The sequence below is a fragment of the Bubalus kerabau genome, chromosome 16 (genome assembly GCF_029407905.1).
Source record: "Bubalus kerabau isolate K-KA32 ecotype Philippines breed swamp buffalo chromosome 16, PCC_UOA_SB_1v2, whole genome shotgun sequence".
NCBI classification, from domain to species: Eukaryota; Metazoa; Chordata; class Mammalia; order Artiodactyla; family Bovidae; genus Bubalus; species Bubalus kerabau.
The window spans coordinates 24,354,173-24,369,962 of NC_073639.1; the positions used below are offsets into that span (position 1 = coordinate 24,354,173).

A 15,790-nucleotide genomic window follows, 5' to 3' on the forward strand; every position below is an offset into this window, starting at 1 on the left:
AGGAAGGGAGAGGGGTGGAGGAAGGCAGGAGCAGTCACGGAGCCTCTCGCATCCTGCTCCCCCAGCCCCCACCGGCCTTGCTCTCCCAGGCTCGCTCTCTCCCGCGCCCCCAGCCCCCGCCCGCCCCCCACCCCTCCCCTTCTCTCTCCTTCTCCCACCCTCCTCTCTAGTCTGCCCAGCCCTCGCTTTGGGGACTCCATCAGCTTTTGATTTGGAAGGACGCTGATTGGCTGGAAGCGATTCAACACACGCCGGGCAAGAGAGCTTTGTCTGAGTTGAAGTGAAGTTGTACAGATTTTAGACTGGAGTCAGCAATCACGGGCGTTTAGTCTGCAGCCGAGCAGAGAAAGGGAGAGAGAATCGCTCGGGAAAGATCCATTGCGGACTCCGGCGGCACCCTGCAATAGATGGATTCCGACTACACAAGGGGGAAAACGCGGAGGTGACACTCTCTTTGCCTGCCAAGAGGACGAACGGCCAAACAAATGCAAGGACTGGACTCCATGCCGGTAATATCTGGAAGGCGTGACACGGTGTGTATAAAGCAAAAGTTTGAGAGCTGTTAATTGCTGTGCTGTGTTATTAAGAGACGCTTTCAAGTTTCCGGTACCAAATGTAGCTTAGCTTTAAGTTGCCAAAGGAAGTTGAGGGGATTGGTTTGCTGTTTTAACTTGCTCTGTGAGCGGAATCTCATAAACTGACCGATGTACCAAATGAATGCTAAAATGCACTTTACGTTTGTTTTTGCACTCTTGGTGGTGTCTTTCAACTTGGATGTGCTGGGCAAGAATTTGAAATACAGGATTTATGAGGAGCAGAGGGTTGGATCGGTAATTGCAAGACTATCAGAGGATGTGGCTGATGTGTTAGTTAAGCTACCTAATCCTTCTACTGTTCGCTTCCGAGCCATGCAACGGGGAAATACGCCTCTACTCGTGGTCAATGAGGATAACGGGGAAATCAGCATAGGAGCAAAAATTGACCGCGAGCAACTATGCCAGAAAAACTTGAACTGTTCCATAGAGTTTGATGTGATCACTCTGCCCACTGAGCATCTGCAGCTTTTCCATATTGAAGTTGAAGTGCTGGATATTAATGACAATTCGCCCCAGTTTTCAAGATCTCTCATACCTATTGAGATTTCAGAAAGCGCGGCAGTGGGGACCCGTATCCCTCTGGACAGTGCATTTGATCCAGATGTTGGGGAAAATTCCCTCCACACGTACTCTCTCTCTGCCAATAATTTTTTTAATATCGAGGTTCGAACCAGGACTGATGGAGCGAAGTATGCAGAACTCATAGTGGTCAGAGAGCTGGATAGGGAGCTGAAGTCAAGCTATGAGCTTCAGCTCACCGCCTCCGACATGGGGGTGCCTCAGAGGTCTGGCTCATCCATACTAAAAATCAGCATTTCAGACTCTAATGACAACAGCCCTGCTTTTGAGCAGCAGTCTTATATAATACAACTCTTAGAAAACTCCCCGGTTGGCACTTTGCTCCTTGATCTGAATGCCACTGATCCAGATGAGGGCGCTAATGGGAAAATTGTCTATTCCTTCAGCAGCCATGTGTCTCCCAAAATTATAGAGACTTTTAAGATTGATTCAGAAAGAGGACATTTGACTCTTTTCAAGCAGGTGGATTATGAAATCACCAAATCCTATGAGATTGATGTTCAGGCTCAAGATTTGGGTCCAAATTCAATCCCAGCACATTGCAAAATTATAATTAAGGTCGTGGATGTTAATGATAATAAACCTGAAATTAGCATAAACCTCATGTCCCCTGGAAAAGAAGAAATTTCTTATATTTTTGAAGGGGATCCTATTGATACATTTGTTGCCTTGGTCAGGGTTCAGGACAAGGATTCTGGGCTGAATGGAGAAACAGTTTGTAAGCTTCATGGACATGGTCACTTTAAACTTCAGAAGACTTATGAAAACAATTATTTAATCTTGACGAATGCCACGCTGGATAGAGAAAAGAGATCTGAATACAGTTTGACTGTAATCGCTGAGGACAAGGGGACACCCAGTCTCTCTACAGTAAAACATTTTACTGTTCAAATCAATGATATAAATGACAATCCACCCCACTTCCAGAGAAGTCGATATGAATTTGCAATCTCAGAGAATAACTCACCCGGGGCATATATCACCACCGTTACAGCCACAGATCCTGATCTTGGAGAAAATGGGCAAGTGACATATACCATTTTGGAGAGTTTTATCCTGGGAAGTTCCATAACTACATATGTCACCATTGACCCATCTAATGGAGCCATCTACGCCCTCAGAATCTTTGACCATGAGGAGGTGAGTCAGATCACTTTTGTGGTCGAAGCAAGAGATGGTGGAAGTCCTAAGCAACTTGTAAGCAATACCACAGTGGTGCTCACCATCATTGATGAAAATGACAATGTCCCTGTGGTTATAGGGCCTGCACTGCGCAATAACACCGCAGAAATCTCCATCCCCAAAGGGGCTGAAAGCGGCTTTCATGTCACAAGAATTAGGGCAATTGACAGAGACTCTGGCGTGAATGCAGAACTCAGCTGCTCCATAGTAGCAGGTAACGAGGAGAATATCTTTGTAATTGATCCACGATCATGTGACATCCATACCAACGTAAGCATGGAATCTGTTCCCTACACAGAATGGGAGCTCTCAGTTGTCATCCAGGACAAAGGCAATCCTCAGCTGCATACCAAAGTCCTTCTGAAGTGTGTGATCTTTGAATATGCAGAGTCGGTGACAAGTACAGCAATGACCTCAGTAAGCCAAGCACCCTTGGATGTCTCCATGATTATAATCATTTCCTTAGGGGCAATTTGTGCAGTGTTGTTGGTTATTATGGTGCTGTTTGCAACTAGGTGTAACCGAGAAAAAAAAGACACTCGATCCTACAACTGCAGGGTAGCAGAATCGACATACCAGCATCACCCCAAAAGACCCTCCAGGCAGATCCACAAAGGGGACATCACATTGGTGCCTACCGTTAATGGCACCCTGCCCATCAGATCTCATCACAGGTCATCTCCGTCTTCATCTCCTACCTTAGAAAGAGGGCAAATGGGCAGCCGGCAGAGTCACAACAGTCACCAGTCCCTCAACAGTTTGGTGACCATCTCATCAAACCACGTGCCAGAGAATTTCTCATTAGAACTCACTCATGCCACCCCTGCTGTTGAGGTAAGATCACACCCTGCACCTATTCACTGACACACTCAGTTGTTAGTGGTCAGAAGTTGTCTATGCCTTAGTTCTTAAATGTTTCCATTACTAAGTAACAGTACTAACAAAATGGAAATTAAATAGGATGCATGTTACATTATGTAGATAAAGCAAATATACACACCTCAGCATGCTGGTCTTAAGTTTTTCATAAAGAATCTGCTTGCATGTACTATGTGTAATGTTGAAAAGTAAATGTGAAGCTAGCAAAGGACTATCGAATTAGAGTCCCCTTATCCTCAGACTGTGATACTTCAAGCCAGAAACAAAGGGGCTTGCTCTAATTCTCATAGTTATGGTCTCTAAGAAAAATTTTAAAATGGAGGCTTCCAGAATCCCATCCCAGTGCATGTGTATTTGTTCAACTTTTGAAATTTTTCTGACATTATTTTGACTACATGTATTTTATAGCATTTTACAGCATTTCCCATGTATTTCTGCAGCATTTTCCATGTATTTTTATAACTGATCACTTTAACCTGAACAATAAAATAGAGGTAATCAGTCATTTTTTAAATAAAGGAATCCTCTTTCAAAAAGAAAATGTCAGCTGTATGATAACATCTAAATCTCTCTGGGACTTACTTCAGTTCTGTTTGGTGGCCGGTTGCATGGTCTATCAGAGTCTAGCATGTGTAGGTCTTTAAAATGAAGATAATATGTTCAATTAATTAGGATGAAATAGTGAGTAGTAACTGTAGTTACTTGCTTAAAGCTTTTGAGTACTGGGGGATTTGTTTCCAGGAATCAATACAGTCTGTTTGGTTTCCAGCAGGTCTCCCAGCTTCTTTCAATGCTTCACCAGGGACAATATCAGCCAAGGCCAAGTTTTAGAGGAAACAAATATTCCAGGAGCTATAGGTATGAATGACCCTCCTGTTACCTATTATATCTCCAATAACCTAATGCTGAAGAGTAAAATCTCTACTTTCCCTGACTTCTCTTTCTAGATATGCCCTTCAAGACATGGACAAATTTAGCTTGAAAGACAGTGGCCGCGGTGACAGTGAGGCAGGAGACAGTGATTATGATCTGGGGCGAGATTCTCCAATAGACAGGCTGCTGGGTGAAGGATTCAGTGATCTGTTTCTTACAGATGGAAGAATTCCAGCAGGTAAGAGTGTCACCATAGTGACAAATAGATAAATCTTTATTTTTCAGGTCTACTGCACCAGTGGAGTGAGTGGTTTCTCCCATGCTTTTATTTTTTCTTGGTACTAAAGTAGCTATATGCACACGATCAGTAATGAACATAAATTGAAACAATTTTATATTGTTTAATTAAAATTCATAGTAATCAGTTGGTAGAGAAAGGGAATAAACAGGAAAGCTTAAGAGGACAAGAAGGAAGGAGTGGGCAGAGGAGGATAGAAAACCACACCACTTCCCTCCTCTTTTTCCCCCATCCACTACTGCCATAGGGCACTCTTGAGCAATTCTGTCAAATTACTGGGTGGTTGTTTTTTATTCAGACAGCCTGTTTTGGTGCCTAGTGGTAAGCAGGACTATAATTTGGAGGACACATTTCCTGTGATGGGAACCAACTCACGTAATCAGAGATGAAAATACACTAGGGAATGGTATACTTCAATCACTAAAAATAGGCAAAAGAATGCATCTTTGTAGGTGGCAAGCATGGAATATTTTTTGCCACCTTTCATTTCATGTCTCCACTGTAATGAAGGAGGGGCAGGAGTCTAGGAGGGGAATTTATAAGTACACAGCTAGATGGAGGAGACCCTATTAAGTTGTGAGCCACGTTTTCCTTACAGTCCCTCCTCTCTAATCCTGCAGTAGAAACTCTCAGATCCAGCTGAGTAAATACTGACTGCTTCACTGCAGCAACCCTGTTACTAAAGACTATAATATTAAATCAACCCTTCAGAACCTATTCCTTTGGCTACTTATATTTCTAAATTCCACTGAATGTTGATCAAATAACTGCCACTTGATAAATGAATAAATGAAGTGATAAATGAAAGAAAGGGAGAACAAAACTGTATTACCTGTGTGAGTCCATGAACAACTGTTTCCTAAATACAGATAAATAAGATAGTTTAGGAAATAGACCTGAGGGAGCTTCAGAGAGCCACCGAAACCCAGTGGAAATCAGTAAACAGAAATGCCAGCTCTCGTAAACTGTAGTCGTAATGGTGGCAGTAGCTGCAGGAGTATTAATATTAATCCAGGCACAGTCACCAGTGATGCCCCAGTGCTTCCTCTGGGCTCATGAGTTCTGTATCTGCACTGCCTCTCCCAGCACTCTGGCATAGCATTTAGTGGTGGTGGGAATAACAGTAGTGTTTTTTTTTTTGTTTTTTTTTTTTTTAAGATTTGAAAACAGAAGCTTATAAAGGTTAAAAAAAAGTATACAAAATCAAGCAATTTGTATATTTTAGAGGTGAGATTTGAACCCATGCCTCTACTCATAAACACAAATCTATCAAGAATAATATAAAGTAAGTTGTTTTTTTTTTAATACTTTGACTGACATATTTGTTTTGCCTTTCTTAAGTCTTACTACCTGTCTGAGAACCAATGAAATGCTGCTTATTTAATTATGCTATTACTGTAATAGATACTGCCTTTCTGACAGGATGATGTATGGGAAGGACTTCTAGTGGCATTAAGGGCTACAATCAATGTACACTGAAAGCTGATACTTACACAGTCACTCATGAGGTGGGGGTTGTTTGTTTTTGTTAAATTCATAAATTCTCTAAACCAATTTAAAGAGAAATTCTTGAAAAAACTAGTGGAATATATATGGCCTCAGACAATTTGCTCATAGAGAAACAGTTTTGTTATTCTTACCCATGAAATGAAAAAGTTGGCTGAATTTCTATGATTCTATAATACTGATGGAACTCAAATTTTGAATATTGATTCCTAATTTTCAATAATATAATTTCCCAACTTAAATTATTTCATAAAATGGAAACATATCATGGGTATAATACCAATATTTGCTAAGTTATTTTTTCAATTGTAGAAAGTTGACTCATTGACACAATTCATTTATCACTATAGTTAAAAGAATAACTGCCCCTGCTTGGATAACCTTGCCAGGCCCAAATGATGCCTAAAGTCCTTTTTTAACTCTGAAATTCTCTAATTCAATAGCTAATCATGGTCTAATTTTTTTTTAAAAAGGTCACAACTCCTCTTTCATTCTAGCCTATAGTTACCACTGTCACTTATGTTCATGGCAGGAGAGTTACCTAACGCTTGAATTAAAGTAATTAAATTAAATGTTAAAGAATAAAGAATAATTGGGGAAATAATAGGTGGATATTGATAAACTCTAGATACTAGAGCCTTATTTAGTGAGTGACTTTAGACTCCTTGTAAGTCACATTTCTTCTGAAAGTTAGAGGCTCATTTTTATATTACCATTAATAACACTAGTTAATATGTAGACAAGTCTTTAAAAAGGAATTCCACAAAATTATACTTAATCTAGGTGTGTGGTGGGAGAGCTCTTTTGCTAGGCCATGTAACTGTATTATAATAGATTGTATTACAATACATACACTTCTGCCTTATTAGCTTCTTGTCTCTATGTGGGGTATTGTAGAAACTATTCTAGAGGCACAGAGCTCAAGGAAATCATTAATGATCCATAAAATATCTTAAGCTTTTTGTATGCTTGGCTAGTATAGAGATGTGCATAATCAAATATCTATACTTAATTATCACCATCATTCTGATGATACATTACCGATATTCTGGTTTATTCTTCACACTTGCAGTTTCTTTCAACACATTAGTGTGTAAAAGTTTTGCTTTGTAAACTTTATATTCCCAGGAAATATTCCAAGTAGAAAAAAATGTTAAGTCCACATCTGAATGCCATTAACAGAAATCAGTACAATTTTTTTAAAGCATGGATATTTTTAGAATTTCAGTGTCTTATTCCAACTGTTTTTTTCTGCATTAGACTGTGATCAAATATAGATTATGTTATGTTGCTTTGCCTGCCAACAGGGTCATTTCTGGTCATTCATTCTATTAATTCCCACAGGAGGACCCTGCATTCTGAACAGTAAAGTCAGCACGCATTTTTGTCTGTTGGCTCGTGTTTGTCAACATACTTTCTTCCTTACTCATTCAACTTTGAATTACAACTCTACAAAAATGCTTGCAAAATCTCCCTTTTCCCAAAGTGCTAGCTACACCAGGATGTCCTTGCGATACTCCTTGACTGAGCTCATTTCATTTTTTTTTTATCATTGTAACATCTATGATTACTTAATTCAAACATTCCTCTTTAATTCCATGTCCTCTCCATTCTCATGTCTGGTACCCTACTTCTGGTTGCTTTTCAGTATCAGCACATGAAGTGATATTCACTCTCCAACAGCTTCTTCCTTTGTCAAACCTTTCTTTCATACAGCTTGAACAACTTTTTCAGAACATTTTATATTTTTTAGTTCAAAAACAGTTATTGACTTTTGTTGCCTGGCAACACCTAATTCAGCTGTTTGTCTTGACATTTCAAGGCCAGTGAAATCCAGCCCTAGCTTATTAAATTTATTTTTTTTAAATCTTTTGCAATAGGCAGGGTCATGTCTACACAGCAATCCTTTGCTCATGTTCGCCTTTCTACCTGAAAAACTAGCTTCTCTTTACTTTGTCTATCTTAGTTCTATTCATCTCTCAAAGTTTGTTTCGAGTTTCTCTTTAACTGCTTCAGCATCCACTTATACCCTTTTTTTTTTAATTGAAGTATGGTTGCTATACAATATTATATGTTATAGGTATATAATACAGTGATTCACAATTTTTTAAAGTTGTATTTCACTTATAGTTACTATAGAATATTGGCTATGTTCCCTGTGCTGTATATATCCTTGTAGGTTATTTATTTTATACCTAATAGTCTGTACCTCTTAATCCCTTATCCCTATCTTGCCCCTCCCCTCTTCCCTCTCTCCACTGGTAACCATTAGTTCATTCTCTATATCTGTGAGCCTGTTTCTTTTTTGTTATATTCACCAGTTATAGCTTTTAGATTCCACATGTAAGTGACATCCTACATTTTTTTTTTTTACATATTGTCTCAGCATCATATAATTTGACACCTTAGACATCTATGACCTCATTTGTCACACTTGATTATTCTAGTACTGGAAACCATTTGAGGGAGGGGAGCTATCACACCATTTTACATATGTCAGGCTCTTAATAGATGGATAACTCAATGACTAATGGCTTGATAGGAGTTAGGCATATATTTATCTTCTTATACTCAATGCCTGCTTCCTGTCCTGCCTATAAGGTCTAGTACAGAGACAAAACTCACCATCTTGCTGTGGGAAAACAGACTTTTCTGTTTCCCCATGACTTTCCCTCCTCAGAGAAAGTTTAATCACCAGACAAGAGCTTTCCAGAAACAAAGGAAGATTAGCCCCTGGCACCACTAGCCAACAAGTCCTGATTTGTTGGAAATGGTGTAGAACACCTGTGACACTAAGCTGTATGCACACTGAGAATGATTTTGCACAGTTGAGTCTTGGGGTAAAGGTTGAATATCAATGAAATTAAGAAACGCCCCTTCTGTGCCACACTGTTCCTCCACCTCTATTATTTTAGCTTTCCTTATTCCCATTAATCTTTATTCATTAATTTTTCATATTTTTGAGTTTTAAAAGTTTATGTTAATTTATTATTTTATAACTAAAGCCCAATTTGTTTATTGTGAAGTTATAAGATAGCATTCTCTGCCTAAAAATTCCTATGACCAAATTTATTTTTTATACAAACTATTGTTTTAATTACTCAGATGGTATTGATTGTGATTTTCATTACATTCAGTTCTCTAGAAAGCTGATCATGCTCAGGATTCTTAGAAGCTTGTGTAATTTTTCCTTTTCTCCCCCATCATTAAACATAAAACAAAACAAATTCGATCAAACAATTAAGACCGTCCCACAGAATTAAATGCCAGAAAACAACTGAGGAGATGTCTTTAGGTCTGTTACTCTTCCTTCTAAAAGGATGTGAGTAAGACAATACAGACAGATCTCCTTTCCACTTTTAGAGACTCAGGGAATTAAGGAAAAAATTAATTACCATTTGATAGTTATTTCAGTGCTTAGAAAACCTCATGGCTATGGAGGTATTCCAGTTACTTTCAACACCTTTTGATTTTGTCCATATATGATAAACAACAACAGTTGGTAAATATCCCCCAATAGTAATAATGCTTGAAGTCAGCACATCTAAATCTTTTTTATTCTTACTGATTTAAATGTCACTTTTCTTCACAGCAAAATGACACAAGGATTCTCAGTATTGCTCTTTCTCATCCCATTTTGATTCCCACGGGATTGGCATTCACACTATCCATCATTTTCCATACTTTGAATTTCTAGCCTTCCTAACAATCAGACATTTTTTCTCACGGTTCTTACTCTCATTTATGTTCTTCAACTGACTCCTTCTCTATTAAGAATTGAGGCCCAGAATGGATGAGGTATAAGAACAGAATTATCTTCGAGATGCACATGATGAAGAGCACTGACTTCCACACCTTTGAACAAAGTCCTTTACATCTCCTTTTCTGAAAGGCGACATTTACTCTTCACTTTCTTGTGCATAAGTCTTTTCCAAAATTTTATTTTATTGCATGCTGCTGCTGCTAAGTCGCTTCAGTTGTGTCCGACTCTGTGTGACCCCATAGATGGCAGCCCACTAGGCTCCTCTGTCCCCAGGATTCTCCAGGCAAAAATACTGGAGTGGGTTGCCATTTCCTTCTCCAATTTTATTGTATAAGAACACTCAATATGGGATCTACTCTATTAACAAAACTTTAGCTGTGTGATATTGTTAACAGTAGGTACAGTGTTGTACAGCAGATCTCTTGAAATTAATCTTGCTTAACTGAAAATTTGTGCTTATTAATTAGCAATTTCCCCGTTTGCCTAATGGAGAAGGCATATGGCACCCCACTCCAGTACTCTTGCCTGGAAAATCCCATGGACGGAGGAGCCTGGTGGCTGCAGTCCATGGGGTCGCTAAGAGTTGGGCACAACTGAGCGACTTCACTTTCACTTTTCACTTTCATGCATTGGAGAAGGAAATGGCAACACACTCTAGTATTCTTGCCCGGAGAATCCCAGGGACGGGGGAGCCTAGTGGGCTGCAGTCTATGGGGTCGCACAGAGTCGGACACGACTGAAGCAACGCAGCAGCAGCAGCAGCAGTCTGCCTAATGCTTGTTAACCACCATTTCGTTCCTGGATTCTCTGAATTGGACCATTTTAGATGCCTCAAATATAAGGAATCATGCAGTATGTGTCTTCCTGTGACTAGCTTATTTCACAAAGCTTAATGTCCTCAAGGTTCATCCACATCGTCACATTTTAGAGAGTTTCCTTCATGTTTAAGGCTGAATAATATTTAATTGTATGCATATACTACATTTTCTTTATCCATTCAACAGTTGATAGACATTTAGTTTGTTTTCACATCTTGGTTATTGTGAGCAGTGCTTTCCTAAACAGGGGGAGTGCTGTATCTCTTTGAGATCTTGATTTCAATTCTTATGGGTAAATCCGAAAGATGGGATTGCTGGATCATATTGTGGTTCTCTCTTAATTTTTTGAGTAACCTTCATATTATTTTCCATAGTACCTGCACCACTTACATTCCCAACACCAGTGTACAAAGGTTCCAATTCTCCACACTCCCCTCACTTGTTATCCTTTGGGTTTTTGTGTTTGTGTTTTATTATAGTTATTCTGGTAGGTTGGAGGTGATTTCTTATTGTGTGCTTTGATTTGCGTTTCCCTGATAATTAGAAAATATGTAGCGAATGCCTAGTCTATGCAGACACTTCAGACACTTTACCTAGTGCTGGGGATACAGCAAAAAGCACACTCGATAACTTGCTTCCCCTGACAGGGGATTTGGCATTATTCAAGAGTCATCCTTTGTAGCAATAATTTGGAAGAGAAATCATTCTTAAGCAGCCAGATCTACAGAATTAGCTCTGAATGTATAAGTATGGCTGATATCAATCCAGTTTTAATTCAAATCTAAGATAATTAGCTTGCATTTTCTGCATACTGTTATTTGAGCTAAAATGAAATCATGATATTGAAAGGACCTAATGATCACTGAAAGAGATGGATGGTTTGTGGAGTGTATTTTACATCTTCACATTTCTTGGTGGTTATGTAGTTAATATATTTGCCAAATTTAGAGATTTTTCCCTTCTTCTTAATTTTTCTGGTTTTCTCATATCACTGATTATATTCTGAGTGTAGCCACTCACATTCCAATGGGGCATCATAACATCTGGAAAAACTAACCAGTGTTTTGTTTTTTTTTCATATTCTTCATCTTTTGATAACTTTTCCAACTTTTTAAATTTAAAACCTCTAAAAGATTTCTTCTTAACAGAGTAACTGCAGATGGCTGGTAGTTGAGGATAATTTGCACTGCTGTTTTAAGTAACAGTCAATAAATAATCCAGTATATTTTTATGAGAGATTGATAAGTATAATTACTTATTATTTTATTATAAGTGCCTCCACTAAAAGTAAAGTAGGTCAGATAGACTACATTATAGAAGGTACCCAAAGGTGTTACTCAAGGCTTATCTGGTAGCATTCTAAAGTTATGAATTTCACTGTATACCTCTGGGTTTTCATAGAGTTTATGTTCAGCAAATATTTCATCACTCACACCTTAACTCTCTTCCAGACATTTTCATTTGTAAGTTATCCATCCATTTTATTATTGCATGAGGAGCAGATGATATTCCTGAGAAGTACATGAGTCATAATCCTCCTTTCTTATTTGATGGACAAGAAAAAGTATATATACCAGGAGACCTGGGTTCGATCCCTGGGTTGGGAAGATCCCCTGGAGAAAGGAAAGGCTACCCACTCCAGTATTCTGGCCTGGAGAATTCCATGGACTATATAGTCCATGGGGTCACAAAGGGTTGGACACGACTAAGAGACTTTCACACACATACACTAGGTCCATAAAACCAGCAGTCATATTAAAGTCGTAATTATAGTCCATCTAATGTGTAAAGTAACAGGTTATTATCATGATGATGGTTTAAAATTGTGTATTTGGGGAAAAAAATTACGATTTTTTCTATTATGTTTGAGTCACACGACGTGTAACACTGAATCCTTGTTGCTCTTGTTGCTTTCCTTGAGCACAGCTATGAGGCTGTGCACGGAAGAGTGCAGGGTCCTGGGACACTCCGACCAGTGCTGGATGCCGCCGCTGCCCTCACCCTCCTCGGATTATAGGAGCAACATGTTCATCCCTGGGGAGGAATTCCCAGCGCAGCCCCAGCAGCAGCATCCGCACCAGAGTCTTGAGGATGACGTGCAGCCTGTAGACTCTGGTGAGAAGAAGAAGAGTTTTTCCACGTTTGGGAAGGACTCCCCAAGTGAGGAGGACTCTGGGGACACCAGCACGTCCTCTTTGCTCTCGGAGATGAGCAGCGTGTTCCAGCGCCTCTTGCCCGCTTCTCTGGACACCTATTCTGAGTGCACTGAGATGGACCGGTCCAACTCACTGGAACGCCGGAAGGGACCTTTGCCAGCCAAGACTGTGGGTTACCCACAGGGGGTGGCAGCCTGGGCAGCCAGTACGCATTTTCAAAACCCGACCAACAACTCTGGGCCGCCACTTGGAACTCACTCCAGTGTGCAGCCTTCTTCAAAATGGCTGCCGGCCATGGAGGAGATCCCGGAGAATTATGAAGAGGATGATTTTGACAATGTGCTTAACCACCTCAATGACGGCAAACATGAACTCATGGATGCCAGTGAGCTAGTGGCTGAGATTAACAAACTGCTTCAGGATGTCCGCCAGAGCTAGGAAATGTTGGCAGAGCATTTTTGTTTCCATGTTTATGGAAATAGGAGACAGCAAAAACCCTGAAAGAACTGGCATTGCCAAGTAGTTGCATTTATCATAAATGTGTCTGTGTATATTGAATATTAAATACTGTATTTTCGTATGTACACAATGCAAGTGTGATTATTTTAATCTGTATTTTAAAAATACATTTGTACCTTATATTTATGTGTAATTTAACAGACAAATTTTATTTTTTTACTCCCATGACAAACATGTCTTTCCTAATCATGTAGAAACTAGCCACTGTTTAAATCTGATATAATATTCAACCACAAAGAATAAACGCACTGCTTAGATTAGTTATGTTGGGGAAGAAATTGTTATCCTGTAGGAATAACCCCACTAAAGCATTATTCAATTCTTAGTTCCATTAAGTGATCCAGCTTTTTTCATTACCTTTTTTGAAAAAGTAAGCATCAGTAAACTGTTTATTTTATTATTATTACTGTTTTTACTGCTCTTGCTAGTTCTAATAGTTCAATTCCTACAGTAAAATTGAAACATGAAGTGAAATTTTATTTCAGGACTGGGAAGTATCTTTCACAGACGATGATTTAAAGAAATAGGAGTAGAATCAGTTTTTAACTCCCAGGCTCCTACTATTGCAGGGCGTCACACTGGCCTGTTCTTGAGAATACTTCTAAAGTATTATCATCTACTTACAATCAAGGTAAACAATGAATTTTATTCCATCCTTGTAACATGAGAGGTGTCCCAAGGAAATAGAATCTTGTCCTTTAAATGGATAACAGTGTGTATTTTAATTTAACAGCATAAGGTATTCACGGACAAAGACAATTATGTCAGTGTCCCTCCTAGGGTAGTAATAAATATAACTGATTAATCCTGAAACTCTTCCATTCAAATCTTCCCCTCTTCTCTAACAATACTTGAACATTTTTATATTTTGCAATGTTTTTTGCTATAACTCTTCACTCTTAGCTTTTGTCTCTAGAGCATGATCTCATATTTTTGCTTTTATTTTTAGTATAGGAACATTTATAAAATTACAGTTTTTTACTGCAATTCTGTTTTAGTTGTTGCGTGACAAATGGCAAATTCTTTATTTATTGTGCTGTTATGTCTCTGTGTGGAATGCCTTGGTAAGGGACATTGGTGTTATGACTGTTCTTGTTTATGACCAAGCTTTATTAATGTTATTTCTATGAATACACTATCTTGATTGTACTCTCCAGAAAATTTTACTGTCAATGAAAATAAAAGGAAAATTAAAGTAAAGCTAAAGAACTGTCCATAAATCAGAGTCCTGTTCCTACATATACATTCAAAAGTTTTGCAAGAAGCATACCCTTCATAAGAGCGTATTTCAGTGTTGGGTTTTGAATAGTAGAGTGAGAACATTCAATTGGCTTGGCAAACAAGAAAAACTACAATGGAAAAGGAATGAATTTGAGATCTGTAATGGGAATGAAAGTAGTCTACCATATTTCCAGCTGATTAAAGAATTTAAGTGCATTTGAAGTATAAAGAAAAAAATAATAATCAATAGTAACTGCTTGAACATTTTTCAAATTACTTCTTGGAGCATATTGTGTTACACTGTGTCAGGGAAAAAGTCTATACCCTTACAGTGTTTCCAAGAGGTGAAAATTTTATCTCCCTTGGTTTATTAATAGGGAAATGAAAGACTGGAAAAGTTAAATAACCTTAAAATGGCTGAAACTCAGATATTTAAATTCTCAAATGAGTACCACATCATATAGATATGTTATATCTTTCAAAAGGCACATCTTCCTTTGTAGAAAGGATTGCAATTACAAGTGAAATTTCAGTTTATTTTTCAGCAGCTTATACATATAAATGCTAACCACAATGAAATACATTTTGCTTTTCAACTTCATTTCCTTTCAGTACATATTATCATTAAGAAAAAGACTTTTATAATTTCACTGTTCTTAATTTAAAGCATCAACAGTAATTTAAGAAGCAAAGCTGGAAATCAATGTTTGGATGATGTAAAATAAATAAAATGCACTATTGTATTAAATAGAAGACCTTTGTCTATTGTCTATACAGTGAGCATTTCATCTCAAATTCCTTGCTTCTCCAGTCTCCCTCACTTCTTATTACTTCCCATGCCACAGGTTAAGGATATTAGTGCAAGATTTTCACTTTTCACAGATAATTTCTCAGTGAAGGCTGGAGTATCTGTTCCATCATAGCAACTTAACTCATCAGATTTATATTTCCTCTCTTTTGATATCTTGCCCTTCCTCTATTTGAAACAACTAAAAAGCACTTAAGGAGCTTCCTTACTGGATTTCACCTTACTTGATTCCTTTAAATGTTGACTTTACTCGATTCCTCTCAATGTTCTTCAATCGTAATCATCCATCAAGACAATTTTCTTCCAAAAGTGTAATTTGACAGCGAATCTGTTCCTTTTTAAACGCTTATTTATAGGGTGATTAGACAAATCTTCCTTTTAAATGCTTGTTTATAGGGTGATTAACAAATCTTTCTTTTAATAAAATGTCTATTTATAGGGTGGATTAGTATTGACTTTCATCAAATTCTTACAAGTTCTTAAAACGGTTATTCATTTATCATTTCTTTCTTTCTTGGTACTTAGCAGATGGGGCTTATAACTGTGTTAATCATTTAAATTCTTGTTCATTCCATCACACATATCAAATTTG

General features: G+C 38.3%; 1 protein-coding gene across 2 annotated transcripts; it reads left to right on the plus strand.

Moving 5' to 3' along the window:
* Positions 1-226: 226 nt before the first annotated feature.
* PCDH18 (protocadherin 18) lies at positions 227-14,875 on the plus strand. Of its 2 annotated transcripts, none has more exons than XM_055550348.1 (4): positions 227-3,191; positions 4,006-4,094; positions 4,184-4,347; positions 12,421-14,875. In XM_055550348.1, the coding sequence occupies exons 1-4, from the start codon at positions 705-707 to the stop codon at positions 13,086-13,088; spliced, it is 3,408 nt and encodes a 1,135-aa protein (XP_055406323.1). In that variant the 5' UTR covers positions 227-704; the 3' UTR covers positions 13,089-14,875. The 2 variants fall into 2 exon arrangements, with proteins under 2 accessions (XP_055406323.1, XP_055406324.1); XM_055550349.1 differs by having other exon boundaries at positions 4,009-4,094.
* The last annotated feature ends 915 nt before the right edge of the window (positions 14,876-15,790 follow it).

What these genes read in the sequence shown, in the direction of transcription:
- PCDH18 (XM_055550348.1), top strand. Translation starts at nt 705, where the DNA reads ATGTACCAAATGAATGCTAAAATGCACTTTACGTTTGTTTTTGCACTC. An exon ending in ATGCCACCCCTGCTGTTGAG is followed by an intron (nt 3,192 to 4,005) that starts GTAAGATCACAC and finishes TTTGGTTTCCAG; the next exon opens with CAGGTCTCCCAGCTTCTTTC. An exon ending in AAATATTCCAGGAGCTATAG is followed by an intron (nt 4,095 to 4,183) that starts GTATGAATGACC and finishes TTCTCTTTCTAG; the next exon opens with ATATGCCCTTCAAGACATGG.